The sequence below is a fragment of the Mesocricetus auratus genome, unplaced genomic scaffold, assembly GCF_017639785.1.
Source record: "Mesocricetus auratus isolate SY011 unplaced genomic scaffold, BCM_Maur_2.0 Super-Scaffold_100014, whole genome shotgun sequence".
In the NCBI taxonomy this organism is placed as follows: Eukaryota; Metazoa; Chordata; class Mammalia; order Rodentia; family Cricetidae; genus Mesocricetus; species Mesocricetus auratus.
Genome location: NW_024429197.1, coordinates 13,976,536 through 13,994,291, shown reverse-complemented (window position 1 = coordinate 13,994,291; position 17,756 = coordinate 13,976,536). Strand labels below are relative to the sequence as shown.

General features: G+C 54.4%; 2 protein-coding genes across 5 annotated transcripts; one reads left to right on the top strand and one right to left on the bottom strand.

Moving 5' to 3' along the window:
- The first annotated feature begins 1,834 nt into the window (after positions 1 to 1,834).
- On the top strand, positions 1,835 to 7,719 carry Tmem54 (transmembrane protein 54). 2 transcript variants are annotated; one of them, XM_005079479.4, is made up of 6 exons: positions 1,835 to 2,028; positions 4,094 to 4,287; positions 6,448 to 6,507; positions 6,607 to 6,795; positions 6,891 to 7,025; positions 7,405 to 7,719. In XM_005079479.4, exons 1-6 carry the CDS (start codon positions 2,013 to 2,015, stop codon positions 7,477 to 7,479), a joined length of 669 nt encoding a protein of 222 aa, XP_005079536.1. In that variant the 5' UTR covers positions 1,835 to 2,012; the 3' UTR covers positions 7,480 to 7,719. The 2 variants fall into 2 exon arrangements, with proteins under 2 accessions (XP_005079536.1, XP_021088392.1); XM_021232733.2 differs by lacking the exon at positions 1,835 to 2,028 and adding an exon at positions 2,417 to 2,578.
- On the bottom strand, positions 7,668 to 17,509 carry Hpca (hippocalcin). 3 transcript variants are annotated; one of them, XM_013120265.3, is made up of 4 exons: positions 17,406 to 17,509; positions 14,430 to 14,828; positions 8,678 to 8,783; positions 7,668 to 8,567 (listed from the first exon to the last, which is right to left on the bottom strand). In XM_013120265.3, exons 2-4 carry the CDS (start codon positions 14,805 to 14,807, stop codon positions 8,470 to 8,472), a joined length of 582 nt encoding a protein of 193 aa, XP_012975719.1. In that variant the 5' UTR covers positions 14,808 to 14,828; positions 17,406 to 17,509; the 3' UTR covers positions 7,668 to 8,469. The 3 variants fall into 3 exon arrangements, with proteins under 3 accessions (XP_012975719.1, XP_005079537.1, XP_012975718.1); XM_005079480.4 differs by lacking the exon at positions 17,406 to 17,509 and adding an exon at positions 17,040 to 17,172; XM_013120264.3 differs by lacking the exon at positions 17,406 to 17,509 and adding an exon at positions 15,978 to 16,108.
- Positions 17,510 to 17,756: the final 247 nt, after the last annotated feature.

The following is a 17,756-nucleotide window of genomic DNA, read 5'->3' as shown; positions in this document are numbered from 1 at the left end:
GCACAGCGTCCACTTGAGACATCAGCTGATAAGAAAACCCATCTGTTGAGAGTGACCAGAGCAGCCGGCCTGACCTGTGGTCGCCTCTCAGTGCCCGGGGCTTCCAAGGAGAAGTAGCTTGGCTCTCACTCTGCTGCTATTGTGTTTTTCAAACTCCAGAAGTTGGATGTGCTAGTCGAGGTGACACAAGGCACACAGTAGGTGTTACTATAGACACGCAGTCACCGTCACCTGGGCTCTAGGCTCTGAGAACCTGTAGACATCAGGCCAGCCTCTCCCGTGGAGACTACTAACTGGTGGGGTACAGAGTGTGGAACAGGTTGTGGTACCACTAGTCACTTCCCAGAGGTCTGCTGCAAAGACCTCAGTGGTCCAGGGAGGTGGCCCTACCATATCCAGGGCGGAGTGCTTGGCGGAGACCTGGGTGGGAATCCTGCTCCTGCCTGCTTAGCACTTCAGACTGTGTTCCTAGGTGAGTGCCCGGCTGTCTGAATCTGAGGGAAGAGCACAAGACTTGTGTGCACAGTAGGGATGCAGGAATGCAGCAAGGGCCATGCCCATCCTGGCACTTGATGTAACTCAAAGCCAGGGGCTCAATGACAGATAAAATCAGCAAAGCTCCTACTATGTGTCCTGTCGTTTCTACACTTGTTCACAATAAACATTCTTTTATTTTTTATTTATTTATTTATTTTTGGTTTTCCGAGACAGGGTTTCTCTGTGGCTTTGGAGGCTGTCCTGGAACTCGCTCTGTAGACCAGGCTGGCCTCAAACTCACAGAGATCCGCCTGCCTCTGCCTCCCGAGTGCTGGGATTAAAGGCGTGTGCCACCAACGTCCGGCTATTTTTTAATTTTTTATAGATTTATTTTTATTATTTTATGAGTGTTCTGCCTGCATATACATCTGTATACCACATGCACATCCTGTGCCTGAGGAGGTGGAGAGCCTTCATGTGGGTGCTGGGAGTCAAGCCTGGGGCCTTTGCAAGACTAAGTGCTCTTAACCACTGAGTCAACTCTCCAGCCCCCACAGTAGACATTCTAGGATCTCTGTGAGTTCAAGGCCAGCCTGGTCTACCCATATGTTGCTTGTGTTATAGTATGTCAATGCCATTTGGCACTCCAGTGGAGATCAGAGGATAACTTTCAGGGGCCAGTTCCCTCCTTCCATCACCTGGGTCCTACGGATGGAACTCAGGTCATCAGGCTAGTGGCAAGTGACTTTACTGGCTGGGCCATCTCATTGGTCCCTGCAATTTTTTCTTTTCCTTTCTTTTCTTTCGTTTTTGTTTTGTTTGTTTGTTTTCTTATATCAGGGGACAAGAATTATTATAGTTGGTTTTTCAAGAAGAAAATAAGGACATCTCCACACACACACACCACCACCACTACCACCACCACCATCGAGACAGAAAGGAAAAGCGACTTGCTCAACGTGGAGACCAGATTGAGACCCAGGGCATTCTTTGCAGCGAAGTGAAGCCCCAGGTAGGAAAGGTGATTGGTCAGAACTCACGGGGTAGATTAAAGCAGACACTGGTCCTGCAGACAGCGCTTTCAACACCCACGGCAGCCACGGCCGCCCCTGCTTACTCCCAGCTTTCATCCTGAGGGAATTTTCGCCCAGGTGACCTCCCTCCTCCAGGTCTCGGGGATCACTGCGGACACACTTACATCACCACCCCCAAGCACGGGCAATGGCGACCCCTTGGAGCCTCGATTTCCATCGGTGGAATGGGCGAGCCAGAGAGAACGAGGGCGACTTGGCGCCGGGCACCTGGCTCCGCGGCAGGGGCGGGGCTGTGACTCATTCGCACAGTCCCGGGGTCGCCCAGCCGGTCAGACCGGCCTCGGCAGCGCGCGCTGGGCGCCGGGCTGGGCGGCCCGAGGGGTGCAGGGAAAGGAGGCCGCCGAGCGCCTGCTCGGGCGGGAAGAGCAACGCAGGCCGTGGGTGAGCAGGATGGGAGCGAGACACCGCTGACGCCGGCTGGGGCCACCGACTGAAAGCGACATGTGTCTGCGCATGGGTGAGCTGGGGCTCAAGGGAGGCCCATTCCTGGGGGGACCCAACCCGAAGCCAGGCCGCCTGCCCCATCCCTCCCTACCTCACATCCTAGCCTGAGGCAGGTCACTTCACTCTGAGCCTCAGTTTCTCCCATAAGTAAGATGGCGGTGGGGTGACAAGGGGCTGGGCAAGCGCTCTGCCAGGGAGCTAACACCAGCCCCAAAGTTTCAAGGCAGTGAAGGTACTCAGTACTCAGCTCGCTCTCGCTTTGAACTCTGGGTCCTCCAGCCTCAACCTCCTAAGTAGCTGGGACTCCAGGTTTGTGCCACCGAGGCCCAGCTCTGGCCGGTGGCACCTCCACCTCTTGGCTCTGTTTTCCTTTCTAAGGGGTGAAACCAGGCTCCAGAATCCGCAGACGGGAGAAAGGATGCTGGAGGTTGGAGAGATAGGGATCCGGGGTTCAGGGCCTCGGGTCCTTAGACTTACCAAAGGTCCCATTTCCATATCCGCCTCTCACCTGACCAGACTGCAGGGAAGGGCCAGTCAACCGCGATCACCGACGGAGTGGACTGGTGCGCCCCTCCCCCACTCCCTGGGCAAACCCTGCTGTTTGGGGTCTAAGGAGTTCCCACTCTTCACATACAAAGCCTGTTTCTCCTCGGTAAAATGGGGACATCCTCATCCACCTCTTGCTTGACCAGGATGAAGTTGGCTCCTGACAATGAAGGCTTAGCGCTATTGCCAACCACGTTGCCCAATGCTCCCCGCATGGGAACTGAGAAATAAAGCCTACAACTGCCCTAGGGTTTTCTGACCAGTGCCGAGGTACAACCCTGGCCTCCTGTTTATCCAAAGCCTTGGTCTAGAGATGTTTCTGTTTTTGAGCCCAGCTAAAGCCCAGGAGTATCTGGGTTGCTCCTGGCTGATGGGTGGGTGGATGGGATAGGAGGGTGGGGTGGGACTTCGGGTCCCTGGATCAAGGCTGCAGTCCCTCTTCCTGTCTGGCCGGCTGTGTGTCTCCACAAGGCCGTGCCAATTCCTCCGCTCTCCCAGCCATGGTCTGTCCTCTGCTGTATGCCAGCCCCAGAGCCCGCCAGCTCTAGGGGAGAGCCCAGGGACCACTCAGGCCAGCCCCTCCTGGCTTTATGCATGGAGAACCCAGGGTCCAGAGGGGAGGAGGGCCTGCTACCTCTGTGCTATCTAGACAGGCTCCTCCTTTCTCCCCAAAATTGCCTGTGTGTGTGGGTGTATGTTTCTGAGGTTCATTGGACTTGCTTACAGGAGTACAAGCGGGCTTTTTACTGGGACATGGGGAACTTACCAGTGGCTATACTACTGAAGAAATACATATACATATATATGAGGTCTAAGTGGCCATGTCCTTGAGGCAGGGTTAACAGCAGCGGGGGATGTTTGTTGTTGCAGAGAAGCCACTCACAGGGGAGAAGGGGGCTTCCTGCTCTTCAGATGTGTAGGACTCGGCACGTGGCCACTCAGAGGGGAGAATTTGTTGCCAGCCTCCCTTCTAGCCCCAACCTCCACTTAGCAGCCCCTGCACTAAGAGTCCCCAGGGACTTCCCATCTGCCCATGGGCCTTGTCCACACTGAGAGACAAGGTCTCTGCTGTCCTGGAGAGGAGTGGAGACTGACAGCTCTCCACAGGTTTTGTTTAGCAGCTGCGTGTTAAGTGCCATGTGTGTGCAGTCCCCATCTCCTAGACTGGCTGCTGAGCAGGGCATGACTCCTGTTTAGGATACTGCGGGCTCCCCGAGGCCTGGACACTACCTGTTGGACTTGTAGGTACCTAGTGCACAGCTAAAGCAGGCCCTCAGGAAACGCCTGTGTATGGATGAATGAATGAATGGATGAATGAATGAATGAATGGCTCAGTGGGAAGATCATGATAGATCCCTACTAGTCATAATTAACTAGTTAGCAAGGACAGCTTTGTGTGACACTTGTGTGTTTTCCAACTGTGAAACTCTTATAGACGAAGAAACAGAGGCGCTCAGAGGACCCAAAGCCTGGGTTTTCTCCTCTGCTGAGCAGGAAGAGCCTCGCTGTGACCCTGACATGTGTCCCCACAGGTGGCCTGAATGTGGGCGACTTCCGGAAGGTGCTGATGAAGACGGGCCTGGTGCTGGTAGTGCTGGGTCACGTGAGCTTCATTGCTGGCGCCGTGCTCCACGGCACCATGCTGCGCTTCGTGGCTGCCACCAGTGACGCCGTGGTTCTACAGTACTGTGTGGTGGACATCCTCTCCGTCACCTCTGCCATTGTGGTATGGCTTGGCTGGGACAGTCCCAAGCACTAACCCTAGTAGCCGTCTACCAGCTGTGCAGGCATTCAAACTCTCTCTGCCTCAATTTTGTCATCTGTAAAATGGAAGTGGTGAGAGTGTGCCCAGACTGCAGAGGTTCCTAGTGGTTATCGGAGGTCATCCGCAGAAGGTGTTTCCCGTAGGGCTGGCACACGGCTCGGGTGAACTGCTGTGACAAATATTCCCAGCGTGGTGGTACAGAAAGAATAAACACCAGCCTAGCAAGGGAGGGTTCAAAAGGGATTCAGGGAAGTGGAGATCTCTGGACTGGGGATTAATGGAGGAGTGGGTGTTCCCAATGGACTGTAATTATCAACTCAGGTATGTGGCATGCTGGGGCTAGCAGGCAGAAAAGCATGCCAGGGTGGCATTCCGTGTTCAGACTGTGGCAGGTGTCAGTGCCAGAATGGAATTAGACAGGAGTTCCGCGATAGAAGGGGCCTACACGAACTACCTGATAAGCAGCAGCCATGTGACACCTGGCCGTTTGATGAACAACTAAATGAAATAACCTAGTATACTTAGGTTTATAAAACTCTTCTCTGAATGTCAGCTAAGGCAGCTGCAGACTTGGGCATAATCTGCTCAACTTCAGAGACCTGCTGCCTCCAGGTGTGGTAAGCCAGGCTCTGACCTGTAGACACTCCAACAACCGGAAGGGTATTGTACTATGTCCCAATCAGTATCTATTGCTCAGCAGCCAGATGAGGAAGACACAGAAGGTGGCCTGCCCACGGTCAGGAGGCTCTGGGCTGGACCTCTTCAACCTTGCTTTCCTTTTCCCCAGCAAATCCTCACCACTCTTAGCTGCCCATGCTTCGCCCCACTTCCTGTGAGCTCATCCTGCAGACAGGGACTGAGCCCAGCAAAGTTGAGGCACTTTGTTATGGCTGCACAGTGAATTAACACTACCACGATACACATCCATTACAGAGAGTGAACCTTAGATGGTAGATAGGCTAAATGGAGCTAGTGATCTGGGGGGAGGGCAGCCACTGGGCTCAACAGTGCATGGGAGGAGCCGGGCGGTGGTGGTGCACGCCTTTAATCCCAGCACTTGGGAGGCAGAGGCAGGCGGATCTCTGTGAGTTCGAGGCCAGCCTGGTCTACAGAGCTAGTTCCAGGACAGTCTCCAAAACAATACAGAGAAACCCTGTCTCGAAAAACCAAAAAAAAAAAAAAAAAAAAAAAAAAAAAAACCAGTGCATGGGAGGTCCTGTCTCTGGGGCCGAGGGGCATTAGGATGCAGGAGCAGTAAGTGTGTTCCTGGAGAGGTTGCTCTGTGGGTAACAGCTATGATTGGGTGCCCTTATCCAGGTGATGAGGGAAGATGGTGGCCCAGGGTAGACGAGAGAGGGCCAGGAACAGATCATTAAGAGCCTGGGATAACATCAGATACTTCTAGGGCTTTCTTTGTCTTTTGTGGTACTCAGGGATTGAACCTGGACTTCACACATGCTAGGCAAGCATTCTGTTCCCGAACTCTGTCTTCGGCCCCTCTCTTAGAGATTATGAGTTCTGTTCATAATGTGCCCTGTCTGTCTAAGATGGGGCTTCTCTAAGACGGTGACCCCAGGACTGGCCACCTTCCCCGTGCCTTCCTCATATGGCTGCTGAGCAACTCACTACACTTCACCACATGGTCCTGGCTGACCCGGGACACAAAAAATGTAAGGCAGGCTGACTTTAGACTTGCAACAGTCCACCTGCCTGGGTGCTGGGATCGTAGGCATGTCACTATGCCTGATTCCTGGTTAGGATCATTCTGGTTCTCGTTCCTTGTCAGTGGAATGCATTTCTTCCAAAGTCTTTTCCATGTCACGTGTATCCCATACCCTAAGCCCCTGACATGTGTTTACAAACAGGATGCAGAGGACCCTGTTGGAGACTCACAGCTCTAGGCAGTGTGGAGCTCTGGAAGGTTGTAGGCAGTGAGCCATGATCAGGAGGCAAAGCCCCTGCGAAGTCAGAGTTAATGAGAGTGAAGCCGAGCCCCGGGAGGGAGTGGGGATTGCGGAATAAGGAAGACGTTGGCGGGATCTTTTTCTGACCCGGGCGGGGTCTTTATCTGACCCGGGAGCGCTCCTCCACCCTTGCAGCTGACCCACACTCCCTCCACAGGTCACCACTGCAGGAATTGCAGCTGTTGTCCTGTCGCGCTACCTCCGCAGCACCCCCTTGGTATGTGGCACTTCCTTGGATGGGACTGTGGGCAGGGTCAGCAGCCCCCTTGGGGCCAACCAAGCATGGCATCCACTGACCAGTGCTCTCCGTACCTAGCGCTGGGCCGTGCTTAGCTTGAGCGTGGCCTGTGCGCTGCTTTCTCTGACCTGCGCCCTTGGACTCCTGGCCTCCATCGCAGTGACTTTTGCCACCCAGGGCCGGGCACTACTGGCAGCCTGTACTTTTGAGAGCCCTGAACTCCCGACACTGGCACCTGACTGTCCATTTGACCCCACTCGAATTTACGTGAGTGCCTCAGCCTTGACAGGGGCTGGGCAGGGCTCTTGGGATCTACCTGCACCGCATCCCTAAGTGGGCGCTTGTGCCGCTACGCCCTGCAGAGCTCTAGCCTGTGCCTCTGGGCCGTCTCTCTCGTGTTCTGCGTGGCGGAGAGCGTGTCTGCCGTGCGCTGTGCCCAGCTCGTACACCGATTGCTGGAACTGAAGCCCTGGTGGGGGAAAAGCTGCCCCCACACGGTGAGTCCCCTCCATAGTCCTGGGAAGTCCCGGTTGGGATCCCTGGCTGGCCAGCCCCACCCACCTCTGAACAGGGCCTCAGATAACTGGGGTAAAAGTTTGCTTACCACCGCCGAAGGGCTCCAAAGTCCAGAGAAGCCAGATCTGCCAGCTAAGCCACACGGCTGTGTCTGGCTCTCCCAGTCTTGAGGGGAAGCCCGAATTTTGGATGCTTAAACAGGAGACACTCAGGGGCCTTGTCTGTCTTGATTGAGTGATAGCGATGTCCTCTCCCATACCCCAGAAGCCCCTAGTCCTCCCTGCCTCCAGTTTGAGGATGTCCCGGAGATGGAGAGCCCAGCCCAGACCCAGTGAAACAGGCAGGTTTCTGTGTCTGCAGATGCAAATGAGCCCAGAGCCCCTGGATGGCCATGACCTGCTGAGCTGCGCCAGCTCTGTGCAGCTGACCATCTGACACCTCAATGGGGCCATGGCTACTGAGGCATGTGACCAAGCCTGGACATGTGACCAAGCCCACACTGACCATGGAGCCATGGAAGCCTAGATGGATCCAGGATCCCCAGAGCAGGCCCAAGAGGGCTCAATGGACCCCTGGGGACCTGGGAGATGGCTTTGAAGGCCCTCCCTGGCCACCCAGCACTCTGCACTGAAACAAGACTTTATTTTGAAGATAATAAAAAGAACAGAGAAGCTCCATGTGCTGCATGCAGAGGGAGATGAGGGCTTTGCCAGGGGCCTGCACTTCTTTCCCACACAGAATGCTGTGGAGGGACTCTGCGTGCGTGCATGTGTGCGTGCGTGCGTGCATGCGTGTGTGTGTGTGTGTGTGTGTGTGTGTGTGTCTGTGTGTGTGTGCTTGTGAGTGGATGAAGGAGGGTGAAATACAGAATACAGAGGAGTTAAATCTGTGGTCATCCAAATGCTAAGAGGCAGGCTGGGTTTGGGGACCCCCAGCTGGAATCCTGGGAGATCTGTTTTACCATGGCCTCCAGCCAGCAAACTCAGGAACAGAAAGTAGTCTTCTGCTGGGAAGTAGTTCGGGAACTTCCTCAAAGCCCCACGGCCCAAGAATCAACCCTCTGTCTCCCCCACCTCCCTCCAAGCTGAGGGCCACCCAAGGGGAACTTCCCCCACCCCCCGCTTTGTGGAAGGGTCTCGGGGCTGTGGGTGGAAGGTGGCCCAGCTGTCTGAATAAAGAATACAGAACAGGGACAGACCAACCAGAGGGTCATCTCAGTCCACTAAGGGAGATTCTGTCTCTAGGGCCGTGGATGCTAACGGCTGTCTCGCTTAGCCCTTTCCTTGCCGGTTCGCTTCTCCAGAGGCCCCCCACAGTGCAGACCCCAGAAAGGGGTCCCCAGTCTGGCCCCCAGCCTGGGAGGAGAGGGAGAGGAAGCGGAGGGCCGGTGAAGGCAGGGAGGCTGCAAGCTGGTTCCTCCCCAGCTCAGAACTGGGAGGCGCTGCTGGGGTCGCACTGCAGCAGTCGCACGATCGACGGGTCGCTTTTGGCCCCACGGATGAACTCCTCCAGTGACAGCTTGCCTGAGGGGCGAAGGGAGGACCATTGGTGAGGAGAAGGTAGCCACAAAGGCAGGCAGGTGGTGCGGGAGAGGAAGGGAGGGAGGTTGCCCACCCCTACCCTGGACACTCACCGTCATTGTTTGTGTCCATTTGGCGGAAGATTTTCTCAGTCCTCTTTTCCGGGGTCGATTCGTCCTCAGGCATCTTCATCACGGACGAAACCATCTTGTAAATGGCCTAGGGGGGATGGGAGGGTCAGGAGGGGAGAGGGCATCAGGGAGTGAGAAGAGCCACCTTAAGCCTCCATCCCCATCCCTGTCTCCATAAACATCTCAAGATCATGCTCCTCGGGCCATGGAGGAGGGAAGGAAAGTCTGGAAAAGACTTTCTAGCAGCGGGGTGACTGAAGAGTGCCCTGGGGCAGGTAGGTCCCTTGGAGGGCCAGACGGGAATTGCTGATACAGATGATGAACAAAGGCACTGAAACTTGCAAGCTCCAGGCGAACGCCAAGAATTTGAGGTGCACAGAGTCATGTGATGTTGGAGGGCATCGAAGCGCAGATAGCAAAGTCCCTAGAATGCCAGGGTGTACGTCTGGGGATAAGGGTTGAGTTAGCGCTCTCGCTCAGTGACCGATAGGGGGCGCTAAGCTGAGGGAGAGGGCACTGGGCGGTGCTGCGGCCTGTGGCCGGTAGGGGGCGCAGAACGTCAATGCAAGCTGGGACCCAGAAGGGGCGGGAATATTATGCAAACGATTGCAAATGAGCACCTGCCACCGGGCCAGGGACAGCCTGAGCTCTGTTAGGCTGAGGGCGGCAGCTGCCACGTGTAGGTGCTCCAGGAGGCAACACGAAGGAGAGTTTCTGAGCTAAATGTACAGAGCACTGTGGGATGGGCTATGTTGATGCTCCCTGGAGCTCAAAGACCAGACTAGTCACCTCAAACTTCCAGCTTTTTTCAGTGACACCTGCCCCAGGAAACTTCCTTTCTTCCCCATGCTATAACCTTCCCCACCCCCTTCACGTCCAGCTTCGTCTCTGCACTACTCTTTACTAGCCTCGTTCCTTCAGACTTGTCCCACACACTGCCTCTGCACGCTCTTCCCAAACACAAATCTCCACTACCATGGCCCCAAACCAGCAGGTTGTCCCCTGGCTTCCAGCACACGCAGACCTCGCTCTAGGCCCACACGGTGCACCGCTTACTTAAGGATGCTGGCTCCCATGATTCCTCGGGGCTGGGGTTAGAATGCTCCCCTAGCAAGAGCATCTGTGATCCCCCGGGGTCGGGGCACATCGACTGCACAGAGCCTCCTGGGCTCTTCCTTGAGGACACCTCTCAGGACATAATTAATTCCCTAGATGATTGTGCCTACTTCCCACCATTCAGATAAGAACAGTGACTCCAGCTACCTCAGAGATTCCCAAATCCCAGTACAGTGCCTTGGCACCGGCAGGGAACTCCCTGCTTAAAGGCCATTGCCGCCTCCCACCGCCCTCTGTACCAAGTCCAAACCATTTGTTTTTGGCATTCAAGATACTTCCCAAGCTGTCCAATGCTGGCCTCGCCACCACCAGGCCTCGCTGGAGGGGTAGCTCTGTCACAACTGAACACTCCTGGGCTTTTCAGACGCCCTGGCATTTAGACTCTGCCTGGAATACCGTAACTGCCTTTCTCATGCAAGCACTCTGTGCCAGGTCCTATGTGCAGGACTTTTGTTCTGCCTTTCTCTCTCTTTCCTCTTGGTTTTGTTTTTGAGGCAGGGTTTCTCTGCATAGTACTGGCTGTCCTGGAACTCACTCTGTAGACCAGGCTGACGTCAAACTCAGGGGCTCCCTATCTCTGCCTCCCGAGTGCTGGGACCAAATGGATACACCACAGCACCTGACATATACCTGTACATTAGCTCAGAAAAGTAGGTATCAAATCTCCCCTTTTCTGGATAAGAAACAAAGGGAATTGATGGAAGGCTCTAGATCAGGGCTTGCTCCCTCTTAGCTGCTAGACAGATGCTTGGGCAGTTTGGAGTGGTAGGCAGCAGGAGCTCTGGAGTGACATCCTGGCCCATTCTGCACTTGCTGTGTACCCTTGGGTAATAAGTTAGCCTCTCTGAACCTCGGTCTCCATCTGTAAACTGAACACTGTGTCTGTCTCATCAGGATTGTCTAGATCAGTGGTTCTCAACCTTCCTGATGCTGTGACCTTTAATACAGTTCCTCAGGTTGTGGTGACCCGCAACCATAAAATTATTTTTGTTGCTTCCCCTCAAAACTGTAATTTTGCTACTGTTATGAATTGTAATGTAAATGCCTGTGTTTTCTGGTGGCCGTAGGTGACTCCCATGAAAGGCTCACTCAGACACCACCCCCCAAGGGTCGCACCCCACAGGTTGAGAACCACTGCTCTAGAGGGTTAAATGGGATAGAAAAACAGAACCGTGGTTGACTGGAGTAAGTGACTGCTAAACAGCAGTTTATATTGTCATTATCCATCCACTGTGTCCTCTGGTTTTTTAGTCCCCAGAACTCCTGGATGTTATTTTATTTACCTGTCACTGACCTCATTAGTGTGGCCGGTGCCTTACTTTTTCCTATCAGACTGGGAGTCCCAAGAAGCACACTGCCTCTTTCCTCCCACTGTAGGACTGGAATGGGAGACTTAGAGAATGGCCATTCTCCTTGTGACAATCCTTCTAAGTAATTAATTAGATTAGATTAATTAGATTAAGTCTGGATTGCTCGCTCAGAGTTTCACTGGAGCCTACTTGTCATTAATCAGACCCTGGGGTTCACAGAGCTCTGTCTGCAGCAGCTGTCTGGAGCCTCTGGACTGTCATAGTGGAAGTCGGGGTCTAGAGGGCGGAAGCTGGTGAAAAGCGAGTATGAGGGGCCTTACGGAACGGGCGAGCTTAACCACTGCACTGCGCCTGGTGGCTTCAGCAGGGCTGAGATTTACCAGTGTACAAGTGGGAAAACATGAGTATCTCTCTGAATGTGTGGGTATCCAGCAGATCCCAAATGATCCCAGCACTATCTTTTTTTTTTTTTTTTTTTTTTTGCTTTTTCGAGACAGGGTTTCTCTGTGTTGCTTTGGAGGCAGTCCTGGAACTCGCTCTATAGACCAGGCTGGCCTCGAACTCACAGAGATCCGCCTGCCTCTGCCTCCCGAGTGCTGGGATTAAAGGCGTGCGCCACCACCGCCCGACCCCAGCACTATCTTGACCCTTGCCTGTGTTTTCTGATGGCTCACTCCCAGAGTTCCCCATCATCCTGCCTCCAAAGAAGAGTTCATGGTTCTCGGCCTTCTGGGACAAATGCTGAGGCAGCAAGCTACTGGCATAGAGAACATATCACTTCTCAAGACAGCCATTCCACTCAAACTAGATGCTGAGCTCCACATCCCCAGCAAGAGAGGAGCCAGTGGGTCAGCTAAGTCGGAGCAGATATCAGTCCGTGAAGCAGAGGGGCTGGAAGGAAAGGAAGCAGAGATGCAGGAAGGGGCCTCATGCAAAGCTGTGTGGCAGCATGTCTCAAGGCATGTCTTGGGGACGCTTACAAGACCATTTCAGCCAGTGCAGATGACGTATGGAGAAAAAATGACTGACAGTCATCTGAGTACCTACAAAGCCCTAGATGGAGCTACCATCCCCCTTGATCTCTGTGAGAGCTTCTGGAAGTAGGGGCTTGACACCCCCACATACATCATCACACACTGCTGGCAAGGCTCAGAGGAGTAGTGGACAAGAGCCAGCAGGTATGTGGCTTTCTGATATGGCTCAATGGATAAAGGTGCTTGCTGCCAAACCTGACATCCTTAGTTCGATTCCTGTGATCTGCATGACAGAAGGAGAGAATGGATTCTCAAAAGTTTTCCTCTGACCTCCCCATGTGTACTACAGCATGAGCATGCCACCCCACACTTAAATAAGTAAATATAATAAAAATGTTTAAATAAATATAATTTAAAAATGTCTGGGCCGGGCGTTGGTGGCGCACGCCTTTAATCCCAGCACTCGGGAGGCAGAGGCAGGCGGATCTCTGTGAGTTCGAGGCCAGCCTGGTCTACAAAGTGAGTTTCAGGACAGCCTCCAAAACAATACAGAGAAACCCTGTCTCGAAAAACCAAAAAAAAAAGAAAAAAAATGTCTGGAGGCCAGCCAGGGCTACACACACAGAGACCCTGTCTAAAAGCAAATGTTTAAAGTCGGCAAGGATCAGGGTGAATAAAACAGAATCATAGCACCGGGCACCCTCAATGCTGAGTGGCAGTAATTGTCTTTTTCAAAATAAGTCTAGTGTGTTTCATATTTAAATTTGTACTAAGAAAAGACATGCATGACAGGTCTCTAAATCGCCTCACGCAATCAGCATCACTGTCGCTGCTCCAGTTTTACAGATGAGCAACCTAAGAGCTAAAGCCAGCCCAGGACTGGAAGCCTCAACTCCGCACAGAAGCTCAGAGCCTTCACAAAAGGCATCTCGGAGTGGTGGCCAAACTCAGTCCGCTCCCACACGTCAAGAAAGTCACTCCACCTGCCTGAGACTTGTGGGGCTGCCCAAAGGGTGCCCTCAGCACAGGGGGCTGAGTGCCTCATGCGGTACTGGCTCGGGTGGTGCCTCCTTCAATTAGTCAGGAGACGTCTGGGGGCCCAGATGGCATGTGAACATTAAATCCAGGTGGCCCACTCACAGGCTGTGAGGTTCCCAGCAAGTGCGCTTCTTCCAGCAAAACAGCACTTTTTTTGCTGGGGACTGGGGATGAGGCTCAGAGGGAGAGCACTCCCTGACAAGCACAAGTTTGATCTGAGCACTGCAAACAGATGAATGAATGAATGAATGAATGAATGAATGGGCATAGCTGGTCATGGAGCATAGCTGGGCATAGAGTCACATACCTAAACCCTACGGCTCAGGGTCTAAGGCAGAAGGACCATGAGTTCAAAGTCAGTCTGAGCTACATAGAGAGACTTGTTGCCAACCGGATCAAACCAAATATAATTTGTCTAAGGCAGAAACAGCAAGATGGGAAAGACAAAGCAAGATGGGAACTATTACAAAATAGTTATTCGCTATTCCAGAATAGCGAAGATGGTCATAGTGGCACACCTTTAGTCCCAACACTCGGGATGCAAAGGCAGGCAGATCTCTGTGAGTTGGAGACCATCCTGGGCCATAAAGCGAGCTCCAGGCCAGCCAGAGCTACATAGTGAGATTCTGTTTCTAAATAAATATGACTAACAAAATAGGACAACAAAATTCAATGCAGGGTCCCACAGGACCAAGAAAAAAAAATGCTACTGAGAACACTCTGCAGAGAGTGGACAATGGCATAGGATCTGCATGTTAGAACAGCTGTTTCTGTGTTAAATGTCTTGACTTGGATAATCATGCTGTGGTTATGTAAGAGAATACCTTATTATTCTTAGGAAACACATCCTTTACCTGAGGGGTAAAGGGTCAATGCTGAGAACAACCAAAAGCATGGCACACAGGCAGAGATAAAGCAATCCTGGGAAACGCCATCTCTCAAGCCCCTCAGCTTTCCTTTAAATGGAAAATTGTCTAAAGGATTTGTGAATGGGATGGGAAGAAAAGCCCCTACCACTACTTGTAGACCAGGTGTGTCAAGAGGTTAAAAAGGGTGTTCTGGGCTGGAGAGATGGCTCAGAGGTTAAGAGCACTGACTGCTCTTCCAGAGGTCCTGAGTTCAATTCCCAGCAACCACATGGTGGCTCACAACCATCTACAATTCAATCTGGTACCCTCTTCTAGCATGTAGGCAGAACACTGTATATGTGATAAATAAATAAATCTTTAAAAAAAAAAAGGGGGTGTTCTGAGCCCATGACTGAGAAGCCAGTGGCAGTTGGCAGTGGCAGCCCACCTGCACGATCTCCAGCATTTCCTCTCTGCTGATGTAGCCATTGCCGTCCAGGTCGTACATGCTGAAGGCCCACATGAGCTTCTGCTCCAGGCGGCCACGCGAGGTCACGCTCAGAGCGATGATGAACTCCCGGAAGTCGATGGTGCCATCGCTGTTGGTGTCAAAAGTGCGGAAGACATGCTCGGCGAACTTGGAGGCGTCGCCGTAGGGGAAGAAGTTGGCGTAGATCTTCTTGAACTCATCCACGTTGAGGATGCCAGTGGGGCAGTCCTTGAGGAAGCCCTTGTACCACTCCTGCAGCTCTAGCTCCGAGAACTCCGTGTTCTCCCGCAGATCCTGTAGCATCTCCGGCCTCAGTTTGCTGTTCTGCTTGCCCATGGCAGACGAGCCAAGTCCCACCTGGGACAGAGAGCAATGGGTTTGTCCTTCTGGCCACGTGACACCACTCCAGAAGGGCCCTTAGATACAAGACACCCCAAACTCGTTTGACCCAGGGAGAGAGAGGCGCGCCCCAGATCACACAGCCAGCACCCTGCTCTGCCGCCTGCTTGTCTGGAGCGCAGACCTGGAGGAAGAGGAAAGGGCCAGTTCACACTGGCTGACGCCCTCTGGCACTGTTCGCCCCTCCCAAGGAGACAACAGAGGATTAGCTCCATCCTCCACGAGACAGGAGGCTCAGGAAAGCGAGATGATCTGCTACAGGTCTCAAGGCCACTAGAGGGTAGAGCTGACCCCCAAGGTTTCCTAGAAGGGTGCACAAGCTTCTGAGCCTTCCTCTGTACCTGCTGCCCTCTCGTGGTTTCCCAGATACCTGCTGACCCCGCAAGGCTCCTGCAGCACAGACACTGTCAGGTTCTCTTCCTGTACTCACAAGAGGCATTAACCTGAGTTCAAATCCCAGCTCTCCCTCTCTTACCAGCTATGCGCCCCGGACAATTTCCTTAAACTCTCTGTCTCAACTGCAAAGTGGGTTTAATAATAGTACTTACTTCACAGGGTTATTGAGGGAATAAATTAGTGAATCCCTGTGAGCACGCGGAACCATGACTGAGTAGACACGTTACATGAGCAAAGATGATTTACACGTACCCGGACTCCACAAGAGTCAGGCATGATATGCAAGTGCATGTCCCCAGCACACGTAATGCCATACAGTCACTAAAGGCAGCCGTTAGGGTCTATGCCTCTCACCAACCATCCTACACCACACATGGGTCACCATGCCACCACACACAACAATCCCGCTGCCCCACAACTCACACGCACTGACACATGGCACCACACGCAACTCCTGTACACTGTGCATCAAGACACACCAGCCCACGACCCCACATGGCTCACACATGCCATCACACGCCAACTCGAATGCTGACACTTCTCACATGGCCAGCTGCACGTGGGACCTTCAGGGACCCTTCTCATTTGTCTCTCTGTACTCGAGGTGCTGCCAGGTCCCGGGAGACGGAGCTGCAACCCTTCCAGACCTGCTGAGGGATCTTTTCCTTGGGAAGCCCTACCCAGTCCACCCAAACCTCCCTCAACACTCACCTTTTATCTGGTTCGAAAGGTCTCCTCAGGGCAGGGATTAAAGTGAGAGGCTAAGGACAAGCAGTGGAGGGGAGTAGCCAGGCAGTCCTAGGCACAGATGTAGGGGCATGTACAAGAGACTCCTGAGGCTGGAGATACGAGTAAGACAGGATGAAGAGGCTTCCTTGTGCATGAAGGTACATGAAGCTCTGTGCACATGTGTGTGGGTGCATGTGGAATGCGTGTGCTCATACATGATGTGGGTCCTGGCTTCTGCACCGCGTCTGTCTCCCTGTGCGTTTCTATGCATGTCTGCATGCGAATTCTATATGCGTGCTGAGAGGTTATGCACCTGTCACAAAAAGAAGAGTGTACCCGGGATCGTAAGGGGACCTGTGTCTGTCCTCAGCAGTGTGTCATGCATGTTCCTGTAAGTTGGTGCCCCCCCTCCCCTTTAGATCAGCCTCGTCTGCCCCAGGATGAGGAGCCACAGAACAAGTGTGTGGGAAGGGACTGAGGAAATGCACAGGGTTGAGCAGGGGAGCGTGTCTCTTACTCCCCTCCTCAAGGTCCAAGGAACTGGGTCAGCGGGGCGGGGGCAGAGCGATGCGCTGGGCAGGAGCGCTCCTCCAGGTGCCCCTTCCTCCCGGACACCCACGGCGCTGCCTCTGCCAGCTGGAAGGAGGGTCTCTTTTCTCCGCAAAGACCCCCGCTTCCCAAAATAGGAGGAACCTCACAGCTCGATCCGAGAAACCCGCCCTGGTATCCCCTCCAAGCCTCCCCGGCTCCGGCCCTGAGCCCCCCGCCTACATCCTTCCCGCACTCGGTGCGAGGTCCCTCCTGGAGGGGGCGCCCGGGACAGACGGCGCGCGACTCCGGGGAACCGGCCACTCGGCGGTCAGGACCCTGGAGAGCGCCACGCGATTTTCCTCCCCGGGGCAGACCCGGGCTGGCGCCACCACGGGTGGGAGGAATCCCACGAGGGACCGGGAGGAGCGGGCTGGGGAGTCCTGGACGTGGGTTCCTGGCTCCGGGGCTGCCCTCCCCGCATCCCCGGCCCCGGCCGGAGCTGCCCCCACTCACCAGCGACGCTGAGACACCGACTGCGCAGGGAAGGCGGCGCTGCTGCGGCGCGCGGCGGCAGAGGCGGCCGGAGGGGCGGGCGGGACTGCGAGGGAGACGCCCCGCAGCGTTGGCCCGGAGCCCCTCCCCTGGGGGGGGTCTCCACCGGCAGCTAAGCTCCGCCCCCGCCCGGGAGAGGGAACGAGACGACCTCACTGCCCCGGGCCCCCTCTCTCTCGAGAGCACCCCGCCGTGGGAAGAAGATCGGGACCCCCAGTTCTGCAAATCGACTCGGGGAGACCAAGGAAAGAGGCGGATGTCCAGGGACCGCTCTCCTAAGCCGGGAACAATCAGAGGCAGCGCCACCGGCTTCCTCCCAACCCCTACCTGGGCGCGGGGCCGCCTGTCGCTCCGAGGGCGAGATCCGATAGGCACCCTCGCTGCCCCCGCGCCTCAACTCCGGAGCCAGATGAGCTGGGGGCAGGAGAGCCCGTTCCACAGTCTCGAGGTCTTCCAGGGGCCAGACACGCCCCCTGCCTACCTCCGCCTCAGAGAGCACGCCCCCCTCTCCAGCCTACTACTCCGGATGTCATCCCTCACCCCCTCTAAGAATTAATCCCACCTCCTACCATCGATGTACCTGGTTCTTCCCAGTACCCCTCCTTGCAAGGCATCCTCTCCTCCCCCAGCCTTTGCGGGTGCAGGCCTGAGACCTGAGAATGCAGAAACAGTCTTCAC

Bases quoted from the DNA above. Each gene is read 5' to 3' on its own strand.
- Tmem54 (XM_021232733.2), top strand. From the start codon at position 2,434: ATGCTGGAGGTTGGAGAGATAGGGATCCGGGGTTCAGGGCCTCGGGTC. The intron at 2,579-4,093 runs GTGCGCCCCTCC...GTGTCCCCACAG, and splicing joins ATCACCGACGGAGTGGACTG to GTGGCCTGAATGTGGGCGAC. The intron at 6,796-6,890 runs GTGAGTGCCTCA...TACGCCCTGCAG, and splicing joins TTGACCCCACTCGAATTTAC to AGCTCTAGCCTGTGCCTCTG.
- Hpca (XM_013120265.3), bottom strand. From the start codon at position 14,807: ATGGGCAAGCAGAACAGCAAACTGAGGCCGGAGATGCTACAGGATCTG. The intron at 8,784-14,429 runs GTGGGCTGCCAC...CATCCCCCCTAG, and splicing joins AAATGCTGGAGATCGTGCAG to GCCATTTACAAGATGGTTTC. The intron at 8,568-8,677 runs GTGAGTGTCCAG...TTCGCCCCTCAG, and splicing joins AATGGACACAAACAATGACG to GCAAGCTGTCACTGGAGGAG.